General features: G+C 37.4%; 1 protein-coding gene across 1 annotated transcript in view; it reads right to left on the bottom strand.

The window, feature by feature from the left end:
- LOC117081280 (doublecortin domain-containing protein 1-like) overlaps window positions 1–14,291 on the bottom strand; it is a 118,225-nt gene that overhangs the window by 19,418 nt on the left and 84,516 nt on the right. The window contains exon 11 of the mRNA XM_033207113.1: window positions 5,507–5,600. Coding sequence (XP_033063004.1) covers window positions 5,507–5,600 — 94 coding nt within the window. The remainder of the gene's footprint in view (window positions 1–5,506; window positions 5,601–14,291) is intronic.

Raw genomic sequence — 14,291 nt, 5'->3', positions numbered from 1 at the left:
TGTGCTGGCTATGTTGTTGATGTTGTGATAATCATTTTGTTTGCTTGCAAACAAGGCATATGAAAATGTTGGTGTAGACCTAATTCAACTTCTGAGGTCCTAAGGGATGACACCCACTCCAGGAGCCCAGACGGTAGCTGCTGGAGACATTCCAGCTCCAGCCAGGCATCCAGAAGCCATCTGGCTGATACTGGGAAGAATAAAAATTAGGACTTTGAGTTCTTTGCACTTTAACTTGAAGAGTTTGAAACTTTATTTGTTTTTAACTCAAAAAAGTAAGATAATTTGATCTTGAAATTTGCTTCTGGGTGGACTTTAAAATTTTGGATTTTATTTGAAATTTTATTCTTTTAATTTTAATGTCTCCACAAAAAGTTGATAATGGGCAAGAGCTAACATTCAAATTCATCTCTATGTTATTGGAATTTTATGATGAAATATATTAATCCTGTACTTAATCTAATTTCAGAATCTCCAAAAAATTTATCAGAGAATATACAATTATTTTGGACAGTATTGCTGGGCATAATTTGGGGTAGGAGATGAAATAGGAAGTGAACATTCAGTATGTCTAGAGTGATCTTGGAGTCAATTTAATTAATGTAGTATTCTAACTCATTTCAGAACCACTAGGGTAAATTTAACAGTACTCATTATGACAAAGAACGAGGGTATGATTATTGGAATGGATCCCTCATAGAGGTCCTAACAGACTAAGGATCTCCTCCCTTGAGAGGGAGAGTGACTCCTCTGGTTCACCATCATGTAATAATTAAGCCAAAAAAGTTAAGAGACCAAAAAGTTTGGAAATGTTAGGAGGAATGAGTGTGTTATTTCAAACCTCCCTTGAAATCAGACACTGTCTACATCTGTCTTCCATTTGAAATGCTTGTATAACATCAAATAGCTCGTATATAATTAGTAAATAGAGGAATGATGTCAAAGTGATACAGAAGTTTGGTTAATAAATATGTGATTTTTCCTAAAGAAAGGAAGCCAAAAGAGAAGTAGTAAAATTCTATCATTTATCAGGAAAGAAAAAAAATCGTCTTAACTTGGCTGATGTACTTACCACCCCAGAAAGGTGTATCCTTGGCCTTATATAACTCTCTCATTGTGGGAATTTCATTTCCTCCTGGTCCTTCCTTAAAGGAAGCCCCACTGGCCCAAATCTCCACTTCACTTTCATCTGCATTGTCTCACACTCTATTGTTTTTGTGCAGCTTTAATATCTTCTACAGCAGCACTCCGAGATGCCTACCCAGGCTGTTTACATTATCTCCTAAGTTAATCATTATTATTTTAGATAGTATTGTGGTTTTAAAGGTAAATAGATTTTTCAATGGTTTTCCCAAACCCTAGTTTCCCCATATCCCTGTTATTTTGGTGGGTGTGATTTTGCAGAATTTATTTTTTATGCATATATATATAATCGGCCCTCCATCTTATTGGGTTCCACATCCCTGGATTCAACCAAGTATGAGTGAAAAATATTTTTTTAAAAAATAATAATACAGAAATAAAAATAATACAAGATTAAAAATAATACAGTGTAACTACTATTTATATACCATTTACACAGTATTAGGTATTATAAGTAAGCTAGAGATTATTTAAAGTATACAAGATGATGTGCATAGGCTATATGCAAATACTACACCATTTTACATAATGGACTTGAGCAACTGTGGATGTTAGTATGGGAGAGGCCTCCAGTAGCCAATCCCCCACGGACACCAAGGAATAACTGTATATGTACCAGCATGTTGACCATCTGCAGGAATACGGCATCTGTACCCAGTAGGGGTACTCCTTTCTATTGTAGAAAGGATAGATCTATACAGGAACCATAATAAAATAACTTTTTCACATGTAACAATAAAAATTTATTAAAATCTTCTGTGGTAGAGGTTGAATTGAGTAATGACTTCTTCCATGTGGCCAGCCTCACATAAATTAAACTCTGTCTTTACTGGAGAAAAAAAAAAAAGCCAGGATGGTGGATCATGCTTGTAATACCAGCACTTTGGGAGGCCAAGGTAGGAGGATTGCTTGAACCCAGAAGTTCAAGACCAGCCTGAGCAACAGAGGGAGACTCCATCTCTACATTTTTTTTTTTTAAAGTAGGCACAGTGGCCTGCACCTGTAATCCCAGCTACTGGGGAGGCTGAAGTGGGAGGCTTGCTTGAGCTTGGGAGTTCAAGGCTGCAATGAGCTGTGGTTGCACAACTGCACTCCAGCCTAGGCAACAGAGCAAGACACAGTCTCAGGAAAAAAAATTGTCTATGGTTTAGAATAAAATCTAAAAACAAGCAATTTGCCAATCCTGTTGGTCTTTTCCAAGGTTTACTTGACAAAGTAAAAGTAGTTTAATATTATATCAAATGTACTTATTTATCATAGCATAGAAGGAAAACTTGAAAGTATATCTAATTCCAAAAAAGAAGCAATAGGTAGGAGAAAATTTTTATTTTGTGTATCTGTTGCTTTTAGTCCTTGGTACAATTACAGTTCTAATCTGTGCTTATAAATAAAAAGTAACTGCTATGATCTTAACGTTAGACATTATTAAAAGATTTTTTCTGATCTGATACAAAGCAAGAAAAAAAAGAGATATACATCAAATCAAGAGTATCAGCATTTATTTGTTTAAATTAAAAGATAACTTTCACATAAAACTTGACCTTTCCCAAGTTGAAGTCCAGAAGACCATCAAACACAAAAGTTTAGGGACCTCAATCATTTGATGCACAACATCATAGAAACAAAGAAAACAGAAGTTCAAAAACCTAATGTTAAGTGACTAGGGCGCTACAGACTGGAAGTTTCTCCAACAGGATTAGCTTCTTTAAATATTTTAAGTCCAGTGAACTTGTAATGCTTCCACATGTTAGTGGTTGCACAGGCTAATTTCAGCTGGCATAAGCTTTTACAAGGATGCAAAAACAGAGGGCAAGGCATGCATTAAAATGTGATAATAGCACACTTCTGGGATATGTGAAGCATGAGGCATGAATCTGAATGCCTCTGGCATCCATGAAGTATCATGTCTCAGAGTCAGTGCTTTTCAGTTTTGATAAGTAATGCTGCTATACCATATTTGGGAGGAGAAAAATAAACTTTCTAAATATAAATCTCATCTTAATGAAGATTCCTTATAGTTTCAATTCTAGCATTTTATTCAAATCTGATGTTTTAATTCCAGGTGAACTGGAAATAATTCAAGTCTAGATAGGGTATTAAGAAAATATGTTGTTTATTTTTATTACTGCTAGTTTAAGAGTAATTTCAAAATATTGTTGATCATAAAGAAAATCTTAGCAAGAGGAATGGAGGAGGAGACAAAAATGCAAGAAAGAAACAAATCAACTTTAATAATGACACTCTTATTAACCCCAAAGAACAAAAGGAAGGATTCTTTGTGTTACATGTTTTGCAGAAAAATAACCTTACCTAATCCTTCTAGATAATGGGTAGGTATCTACAGGAGATTTGAAATCTTCAGATAAAAACATGTAATAAAATGAAAAATAGTTATGATATCTAATAAAAACATTTTGTAAAAGGCCAAGAAAAACAAATTTACTTTCTGAATACACACATATGTAATCCTTGGCCAAAAAATTTGAGTTAGAAACAATAAGTATCAAAATATTATAGTTATCATTCAGTAAGTATTAATGAAAGATGATAAATCAAGGAAACAGTCTGCTTTTATATAGTACAAGTGAGAAAATGGGAAACAAATGGAAGTATCTGCTGTAGCCACATCCCAAAATCACATCAGTTGTCTGAATCACTACCCTCGCAGTTAAAGGCATGTTATTTAATATCCTGGCCCTCATCAAGCATGGAGTTAAAGTTTGAATGAAATTATAGGACCATTTCAATAACACGTTTAAACTCATGAACGTGAAATTTAAACTCACGAATGAGGCTAGCAAAACAAAACGGTACCTTTAGAGATATTAGATGGATATCTAATCTCTTTTGACAAAGACAATGAAAATACTTTAAAGTACAATTCATAACTTTTTTCTTGCCTAAAGATGAGTTTCTTTTAATAGTATAACAGTGGAACCAACTAAACGTCCAAGAGTAGACAGTTTAATTCATTCATGCCACATTTATGAGTGTCAGCTATGTCCCAGGCATTGTGCTTAATACTGGTATTACAACAAAGATAGTGTCTGTTCTTGCCCTCTTTTACGTTACATTGTGGTAGAAACAGATCATGTAGGAGAGTGACGTAAGACTCATTCAAAAATCCAAGTACTATTTATTGAGTGCCTGTTCCCAGGAAGTCTGTAGTCTGGTAGGAAGCGTGCATACACACAAAAAAGTAACAAAGCAATACAATAATTACATCCTGTATGGAAAGTACTAGGAAAACAAATGGAGTTCTGACATAGATGAGACACTAAAGTAGAAAGAGAGAGGGAGGCAGAAAGAGAGAGAGAGAACAGAGTACAGTGGTTAAAAGCGTTGCTACTGGAGCAAGCCTGCCAAGGTTTGCGTCCCAACGCCACCACTTGCTAGTTGTGTGATGTTGAGCAAATTACCTAAGTTCTCTGTACCTCAGTTACTGCAATAAATAGGAATAATAGTTTCTCTGAGAGCTAAAAGAGTTAATATTTGTGATGAGCTTAGAATAGTGCCTAGTCCAGAATAAGTACTATATAGTAGTAGAGTTGGTAATGCAAGAACCTAATGAGTGAATTTCTCTACTGTCAAATTAATTCCTAATCTGTCAATTCTGTGACAAGGGATATATACTTTGATGTGCTAGAGCCAACTTGTACCAGTCTGCAAAGGCCAATTGTTCTCATCTCTTCTCCAAATACTTTATTCAGTGAGTTAAAACGCTTCCCTCTGAACTCTGCATTCAGTGGTAGCTTGAAATTGGTTATGATACGAGCATCTACACCATGAAGTTGCTAAATGCTGCAAATCGGGGCCTTTTTTTTTTTTCAGAGTCAGTTGATAACATTTACCAGCATACTGCTGATATACACAGTTAGTAGAGAGTAATGGGTTATTGGAGTTCTTCCTAGTGGTTCCAAACTGAACTACATTTAGTTTGGTACATTTGTTACATTTCATAACTTTTGAAAAAGCTCTAGAAGTTGACCACAACAGTCTTAAAACCTCTGTGTGATCATACAGTAATGCAATTTCTTATTTTTGTCTTTGGAAAGCTGTATCCTATATAAATTGGCTGTTACATTATAACTTTATAAAAATGTATTAATTACTTTTATTTAATTATGGTTTACTAAGGTTAAAATACCTGTCAATTTTTTAAAAACTCCAAACTTGTTTTGAAATAAAAAATTCCTAAAATCTTAATGTCCTTTCACGATTTCCCTTTGTGTAAGAATATTTATCCATGTTATAATTAAGCATGTTTTATTATATGTTTTTCTTTTAAATGTTTAAAGTAAAAACAAAATATAAATGTCTTTCAAAATATTATCAAATAGTTTACAAAATCTTTGCCACTTACCTTTTGAAATATCTTCAATTTTTCTGCCATACAAATCATAAAAATATCTGGCTGGCAAATTTAGATTCATTCTCATTGTACAAGTATCTAAAACCTGTGCAGGAAAAAAATTATAAATAATTTAGTAAACTCTGATTAAACTGAATACACATTTAAACTCCTTTCTATACTATACAGTTATTAAAAATTATATTATAAAATAAAATTTAATGATTTATAAAATGTTCTAATATATGAAATTTAAAGGCAGTTAAAATTGTTACATCCTAATTGTACTTGTGTGTGTGTGTAAAACAACACAAAAGTATCAGTAAAAAAGAAAGAAAGAAGATGCAACAAATATTAAATACTGGTTATCTATTATTTAATAAATGGTAGACCTTTAGAACTCTGAGGGATGTTTATCTTATTCTTGCAACTTTCTGTATGTTCCATTTATTTCACAATGAGAGGATATTACCTTTTAAATTAGATTTAAAGTACCTACTTTCCTTAGCTTTTAAATTTTTCCAAGTGTCCTAAAATAAATTATAAAAATAGTCTGATCACAGTTCACCTTGATAACTTACGTTGTTTGGGTACTAAAAACTGAATATATCACATTTCAGGTTTTCCATGAATACGAGTCTCAAGGACTTTACCTTTAATGGTTTCTAATATGCACTCTTTTTAAATATTATAATATCATGACCTGTTCTTGTTATTTTACATGTAGCCCTTTGAACCCAACGTGGCAATCATCTTTCCAACTTCAAGGAAGACTTAAACATGCTTCAGCTGGAAAGAAAGTTCTACTCACAAGGTGAGGAAAATTAAGGGAACAGAAGGGGTTTGAGGAGTGTCAGGTAACCTGAGGCAGGTTGTTATTAGGTTTTCAGTAGTAACTTCCAAAACATGAAATTCACCATATTCATCTAAAAATACAAAATATTTTCCAAATTGAAATTGAAAGGGCTCTGCCATCCATTTTTTACTATTCCCAGCTATAATATTACTTTCCCATAACCAAGAACTACTACTGAAGGACAATGTGAACTATATTAATATGATTATAGTAAACAAAACATCTTTCAACTGCTCAAACCATCTTTCAGTTGCTGATACTACCTGTCTCTTTTTGCTCACTTCTGTCCTTACTTTATTATTGGAGCCCATAATTTAGTCCTAGCTTAACCATTCATTAGCTTTGTGACAATGTACGTATTTCAATAGCTTACTGTTTACATAGAGGCAAAGTTGAACTTTCCTTTCAGCCTATAGAACAGCTTTCAAACATTGTGACTGGTTTGGTTTATATAGCTGCTCTATCAAAAGACAGGTTGAATATTAAAGGTAAATATTTAACTGACAAATCAATTTGACAAATTGGTCTTTCTTAGGCTCTATATACCAGAGGTTCTCAGCCTTTATTCTACTCTACTCCTATACATAACTAATCATGTCCCCATGGACCACATGTTCCCGTGGCCATTCACAGCATTGCATGTTTCTTGTACACTAGCTGCAATTCAGAGCATTGAGCAATTCAGAACAATGTATTGCTGCTGTTTTTCTCACAATCAGGAATGCATACCTGCTCATTATTAGGAATAATGTTATAGGAATTTTTTTTTTTTTTTTGAGATGGAGTTTCACTCTGGTCACCCAGGTTTGAGTGCAGTGGTGCGATCTCAGCTCATCGCAACCTCCGCTTCCCAGGTTCAAGTGATTCTCCTGCCTCAGCCTCCCGAGTAGCTGGGATTACAGGCATGCACCACCCTGCCCAGCTAATTTTTTGTATTTTTAGTAGAGACGGGGTTTCTCCATGTTGATCAGGCTGGTCTCGAACTCCTGACCTCAGGTGATCCGCATGCCTCAACCTCCCAAATTGCTGGGATTAGAGGCATGAGCCACCACCCCCAGGTAGGAATATTCTTGCGCTTTCTAATTTATGAGGAAAAGCTCATTCACAACATCAATGCTTTACCTGGTTAAATAACGAAGTGCTTGCAAAGAATGTAACAACCTAGTGATTCTCTAAATATTACCCTGGTTATCCTTCCTGCCTTCTTTTTCACCCTTGTGGGTCAGTTTCTTCAGTAACTACTGCCCACAAGTTCATCTAGGACCCCCATCCCATGGACTTCAGTCTTTACTAAAGATGCTGGGAAAGCAATGTTCAAAATATAAGAAAGAAGTATCAGGAAAAGAAACTAGAGTGTTCTTTTGGCTTGAAACAAAAAGAGGAGTGGAACATATTGACTGACACTGGCACGGGATCCATGCTTGTTTTTATTTTAATACTCTAATTAACACAGTTGGTGTCTGACTGGCAAAATTCTCCTGTCACTGGAGTGAAAGTGAAAATGGATCACTTTCACCACCACTCTCAGTGACAGAAATACTCAAGGGAGATAATTCAGCACAAATTGCTCCTTAGCCAATCATGTCTGAATACTATTAAGGATCTACAGTTGGTCTTATAGACCCTAAGCAAGACATAATCTCCTCTTTACAACCCCACATTACTTATCTTTCCAGTCCTCGTGTTCAGTTCTCAATTTCTTAATATTATGAAGCTTAATATTATGAAGTGATTACTGTATTTAAAAGTACAATGACGTCCTTCGGTACAATTTATATTTCCTAGTTATGAGTGAAGGTTCAAATATCTAAGTATCCTTTAAAGTTACAATTTACCAATTAAACTAAGTAAAACTATAATATACTTGAAGGTAGTCCCATTTACTTCGAGCAAAATTTCAATAATTTTTAAAAATTATTTTAAATATTGCTGCCTTTGAGTCTTAAAAAAATCAGTCCCTCCTTCCCTCCCCCGTAGGAGTTCACAGTGTCTGTTGTTGCAATCTTTATGTCCATGAGTACCCAATGTTTAGATCCCACTTATAAGTGAGAACATGTGGTATCTGGTTTTCTGTTCCTGCATTAATTTGCTTAGGACAATGGGCATCCAGCTGCATCCATGTTGCTGCAAAGGATATACTTTCATTCTTTTTTATGGCTGCATAGTATTCCATGGTGCATATGTACCACATTTTCTTTATACAATCCACTTTTGATGGGCACCTAGGATGATTCCATATATTTGCTATTCAGAACAGTGTTGTGATGAACATACGAGTGCATGCGTCATTTTGGCAGAACGATTTTTCTTTTGGATATATATAATCAGTAATGGGATTGCTGGGTCAAATGATAATTCTGAGTTCTTTGGGAAAACTCCATATTGCTTTCCATAGTAGCTGAACTAATTTACATTCCCACCAACAGTGTATAAGCACTCCTTTTCTCCACAGCCTTGTCAGCATCTGTTGCTTTTTTTGACTTTTTCATAATAGACATTTTGACTGGTTACAACACTTTCTAACTCAAAGACTCCCCTTTTCATTGAGCTAAAACATCAGTAAAAATGTGTGTGCCAACCAAACCTTTGTGCGAGTTTTAAGAGTTAAACGAGTTTTAAAACTGGCATTAGAAAATCAAATACTAAAATTTAATAATGCATAAGCAACACTGTCATTCCTTCCTACTTGAAGAATGAAAAATCTTTGCAGTGTTTAAGCAATGCCAGCCTTCAGTAATTATTTTCTCAGAGTAAATTATCAGTGGTATGAATTAGTATCACTATAAGTTTCTGTCAAAAGCCCTGAAATGAAGCTTCTACTTGTAAGGTCATTCTTATGATTTACAATTGAAAAGTACATTATGGTGTCATCTTGCTCTAATATTAAGGTTAATTAAAATATCATTTCCACTACTGTACCTGTTAAGCTTGTTAAAATATTACTTTTACAAATTCACATTTTGTTAATTCCTTTTTTTTTTTTTTTGAGACAGAGTCTTGCTCTGTCACCCAGGCTGGAGTGCAGTGGCATGATCGTAGCTCATTGCATCCTCAACTTCCCAGGTTCAGGCAATCCTACCATTTTCAGCCTTCCAAGCAGCTGGGACAACAGATGTACCACAAGACACTCAGCTAATTTTTTAATTTTTGTAGAGATGGGGCCTAGCTATGTTGCCCAGTCTGGTCTCAAGCCCCCTGGCCTCAAGTGATCCTCCTGCCTCAGCCTCCCTAAATGCTGGGATTACAGGCATGAACCACTGCACCTGGCCTGTTAATTCCATACAGCTTAAGTTTTAGAAACTGTTCTGATACTAAAATTTTAAATCATCATGCTGTAAAACCAGAATCTTTTTGAAAAGTACCTGGGAAGAAATATTCCACAATCTTTTCAGTTTAATCTACTTGTTTACAGATCTGGGAGTCAATTCCATCTCCAGACACATCTGGTACAGAGTTTGCAGTTCCTGGAATGGCCAGAACCTCTGGGTTGCCACTACCTCAGTTCAGATGAGAGAGTATATTTAGGCCAACATCACCGCAGGTCATGTGAACCAGGTTGATAAGCCAATTAGACCCCAAAAATGTTAGTTCTTCTCAAAGACAGAGAACCTTGAAACCTTTTAATACGGTTTTATGAGTTAACACCTGGAAGCATAAGCCCTAACTTACACTTCCCCAACACACTGTCCTCAAAAGATTCTCTACTGCAGGAGTTAGCAAACTACAATCCAAAGGCCAATTCCAGTCCATAGCTTGTTTCTGTGTGGCCTATAGGCTAAGAATGGCTTGTACATTTTTAATTCCTAAAAAATAGATCAAAAGATGAATCATATTTTGTGATAGATTTAAATATGAAATTCAAATTTAAGTACTGTACATAAAGTTTTCTTGTAAAACAGCCACACTTGATCATTTACACATTTTCTATGGCTGCTTTCATGCTACCACAGCAAGGTTGAGATAGTTGCTACAGAGACCTTATGGCTTGCAAAACCAAAATTATTTTGTTTGCCTTTTATGGAAAAAGTTTTGTATCAACATTCACATGAAGCTCTGTATTTTCCTGCTCTGTATAAATTAGCCTGAACTCCTTTATTCATTTCTAAAACTCTTCCATTGTGTACTCGGAAAACATGTCCTCTGATCAACAAATTTGACTAGCCCCACAACCTCTTTTAAAATAAACTAGGTTTTCCCCTGAGGTCACTAACTTCTTCAAGGACCTCTCAAGTGGTAAGATTTTATTCTCTCCTATCACACAATCTCAAGTTTGAAAAGTGGTGTTACAACGCTATTTCAAGATAATTTCTCCCCAACTCTCTTATTCAACAAAAACAAACAAGCACTGCCCCCAACACCCAGGATCTTGATGTTCAAGCATATCATATTCTCTAACTCTAGTCATTCTTCCTCATTCTTGGATAACTTTTTTTTTTTTTTTTTTTTGAGACAGAGTCTCGCTCTGTCACCCACGCTGGAGTGCAGTGGCCGGATCTCAGCTCACTGCAAGCTCCGCCTCCCGGGTTTACGCCATTCTCCTGCCTCAGCCTCCCAAGTAGCTGGGACTACAGGCGCCCGCCACCTTGTCCGGCTGGTTTTTTATATTTTTTAGTAGAGACGGGGTTTCACCATGTTAGCCAGGATGGTCTTGATCTCCTGACCTCGTGATCCGCCCGTCTCGGCCTCCCAAAGTGCTGGGATTACAGGCTTGAGCCACCGCGCCTGGCCTCTTGGATTACTTTTACCACACATAGCTTGCAAAATCCTAACTCCGAGCGACCTTCACTTTCCACACTGTGTGCACACTGAGAGGCCTGGTGCTGCTGGAAAAAGTCACACAACTGAACATGTCAACATTACTATCATTCATAATCACCAACTTCCATGGTCCCTCAGTACTGCCCAGTCACTTCTATTTCATTGCTTTGGTCAAATTTCTCTCCCACTTTCCACAGAGTATTTCCAACAATCTCTAATCTGCTTAGCTCCACTTAGCTTTTCCTTCGTTAATTGCCTCTTCATTTTCAGCAGATGACATGACCTCCTATGTCAGAGAGAAATTTGAAGCCTCATCTCACTGCTATCAAAGCTACATGCCTACTTATTTCTATAGTCATCCACTCTTTTTCCTTCTAGTTATATTACAAGAGTTCCTGCTTCTATCTAAGGTCAATATTCCACTTATGCTTTCAATTATGTATGCTCTCAACTTTTAAAGCAGTTTACATTATCTATCATTTCTTCTCTCTCATGTATATTCATCTACTGCTTCTCAACTAGACTGTTACCACTGATATTGAAACATAAGTATTTTCTATCTTGAAAATTAAATCTCCCCATACCTACCTGATATCTCCCTCTAGCTACTCCTCAACTTTACAGCTAAATGTCTTAGATTTGTCCATGCTCTCTGTTTCTTTTCCTTTCTTCCCATTCATTCTCAGCCTGTTCCAGTTTGGCTTTTTTACCATCACTTTACTGAAATAATTCTCACAATGATTACCAATTACTACTATATTGACAAATCCAAAGGACATTTTAAAATTCTTACTTGTTTTGAGCATTGTATTAGTTCATTATCACACTGTTGATAAAGACATACCCAAGACTGGGCAATTTACAAAAGAAAGAGGTTTAGTGGACTTACAGTTCCACATGGCTGGGGAGGCCTCACAATAATGGTGGAAGGCAAGGGGGAGCAAGTCACATCTTACATGGATGGCAGTAGGCAGAGAGAGAGCTTCTGCAGGGAAACCTCTCCTTATAAAACCATCAGATTGCATGAGACTAACTATCATGAGAACAGCATGTGAATGACCCACCCTCGTGTCTCAATTGCCTCCCACCAGGGTCCCTCCCACAACATGTCGGAATTAAAGATGAGATTTGGGTGGGAACACAACCAAACCATATCCAGCATGAACAAATCCTGAGATACAAGAATCTACTACTTTTTTCTCCTGCTTTCTTGTCTTCTTCATGGGATCATGCATATCCATTCACAGACACAGTGGTTCATGCCTGCAATCCCAGCACTTTGGGAGGCCAAGGTGGGCAGATTATGAGGTCAGCAGTTCAAGATCAGCCTGGCCAACATGGTTGATTCCCTGTCTCTACTAAAAATACAAAAATTAGCTGGATGTGGTGGCGGGCACCTGTAATCTCAGCTCCTCAGGATGTGAGGCAGGAGAATCACTTGAATCCAGCAGGCAGAAGCTGCAGTGAGCCGAGATCGTGCCATTGCACTCCAGCCTAGGTGACAGGGTGAGACTCCGTCTCAAAAAAACAAAACCATCAGACCTGATAAGACGTTTTCACTATCACAAGAACAGCACGAGAAAGACCCGTCCCCGTGACTCAATTACCTCCCACCAGGTCCCTCCCACAACCTATGGAAATTCAACATGAGATTTGGGTGGGGACACAGCCAAACTATATCATTTCACCTCTGAAATCTCATGCATCCTTCCCAAATCTCATGGCCCCTCCCAAATCTCATGTCCTCACATTTTGAAACCAATCATTGCCTTCCCAACAGTCCCCTAAAGTCTTAACTCATTTAGCATCAATTAAAAAGTCCACAGTCCAAAGTTTCATCTGAGACAAAGAAAGTCCCTTCCACCCAGTAAATTAAAATAAAAAGCAAGTTAATTACTTTCTAGATAAAATAGGGATACAGGCATTGCATAAATACAGCTGTTCCAAATGGGAGAAATTGGCCAAAACAAAGGGGCTACAGGCCCCATGCAAGTCCAAAATCCAACAGGGTGGTCAAATCTTAAAGCTCCAAAATGATCTGCTTTGACTCCATGTCTCACATACAGGTCATGCTGATGCAAAAAGTGGGTTCCCATGGTCTTGGGCAGTTCCACTCCTGTGGCTTTGCAGGGCACAGCCTCCCTCTGGCTGCTTTCATGGGCTGGTGTGGAATGTCTGAAGCACTTCCAGATGCACAGTGCAAGCTGTCAGTGGATCTACCATTCTGGGGTCTAGAGGATGGTGGCCCTCTTCTCACAGCTCCATAGGCAGTGCCCCAGTAGGAACTCTGTGTAGGGACTCACAAGCTGCCAAGGCTTGGGGCTTGCATCCTCTGAAGTCATGGCCTAAACTCTACATTGGCCCCTTTCAGCCACGGCTGGAGCAGCTGCGATGCAGGGCACCAAGTCCCTAGGCTGCAATGCAGTATGGGACCCTGGGCCTGGTCCTTGAAACCATTTTTTCCTCCTAGGCCTCCAGGCTTGTGATGGGAGCATTGCTGTGAAGACCTCTGACATGCCCCAGAGACATTTTCCCCATTGTCTTGGGGATTAACCTTCAGCTCCTTATTATTTATACAAACTTCTGCAGTTGGCTTGAACTTCTCCTCAGAAAATGGGATTTTATTTTCTATTGAATTGTTAGGCTGCAAATTTTCCAAACTTTTGTGCTCTGCTTCCTTTATAAAACTGAAGGCCTTTAATGGTACCCAAGTCACATCTTGAATGCTTTGCAGCTTAGACATTTCTTTCACCAGATACCCTAAATCATCTCTCTCAATTTCAAAGTTCCACAAATCTCTAGGGCAGGGGCAAAATGCCACAAGTATCTATGCTAAAATATAGCAAGTCACCTTTGCTCCAGTTTCCAACAAGTTCCTCATCTCCATTTGAGACCACCTCAGCCTGGACTTCATTATCCATATCATTATCAGCATTTCGGTCAAAGCCATTCAACAAGTCTCTAGGGAGCTCCAAACTTTCCCACTTTGTCCTATCTTCTTTTGAGCTCTCCAAACTGCTCCAACCCCTAACTGTTACTCAGCTCGAAAGTCACTTCCACATTTTTGGCTATCTACAGCAGCACCCCACTCTTGGTACCAATTTACTGTATTAGTCCATTTTCACGCTGCTGATAAAGACATACCCAAGACTGGGCAATTTATAAAAGAAGAGGTTTAGTGGA

This window comes from Trachypithecus francoisi, unplaced genomic scaffold (assembly GCF_009764315.1).
Source record: "Trachypithecus francoisi isolate TF-2019V2 unplaced genomic scaffold, Tfra_2.0 Lachesis_group8, whole genome shotgun sequence".
NCBI lineage: Eukaryota > Metazoa > Chordata > Mammalia > Primates > Cercopithecidae > Trachypithecus > Trachypithecus francoisi.
This window is presented reverse-complemented; position numbering and strand designations above follow the sequence as displayed.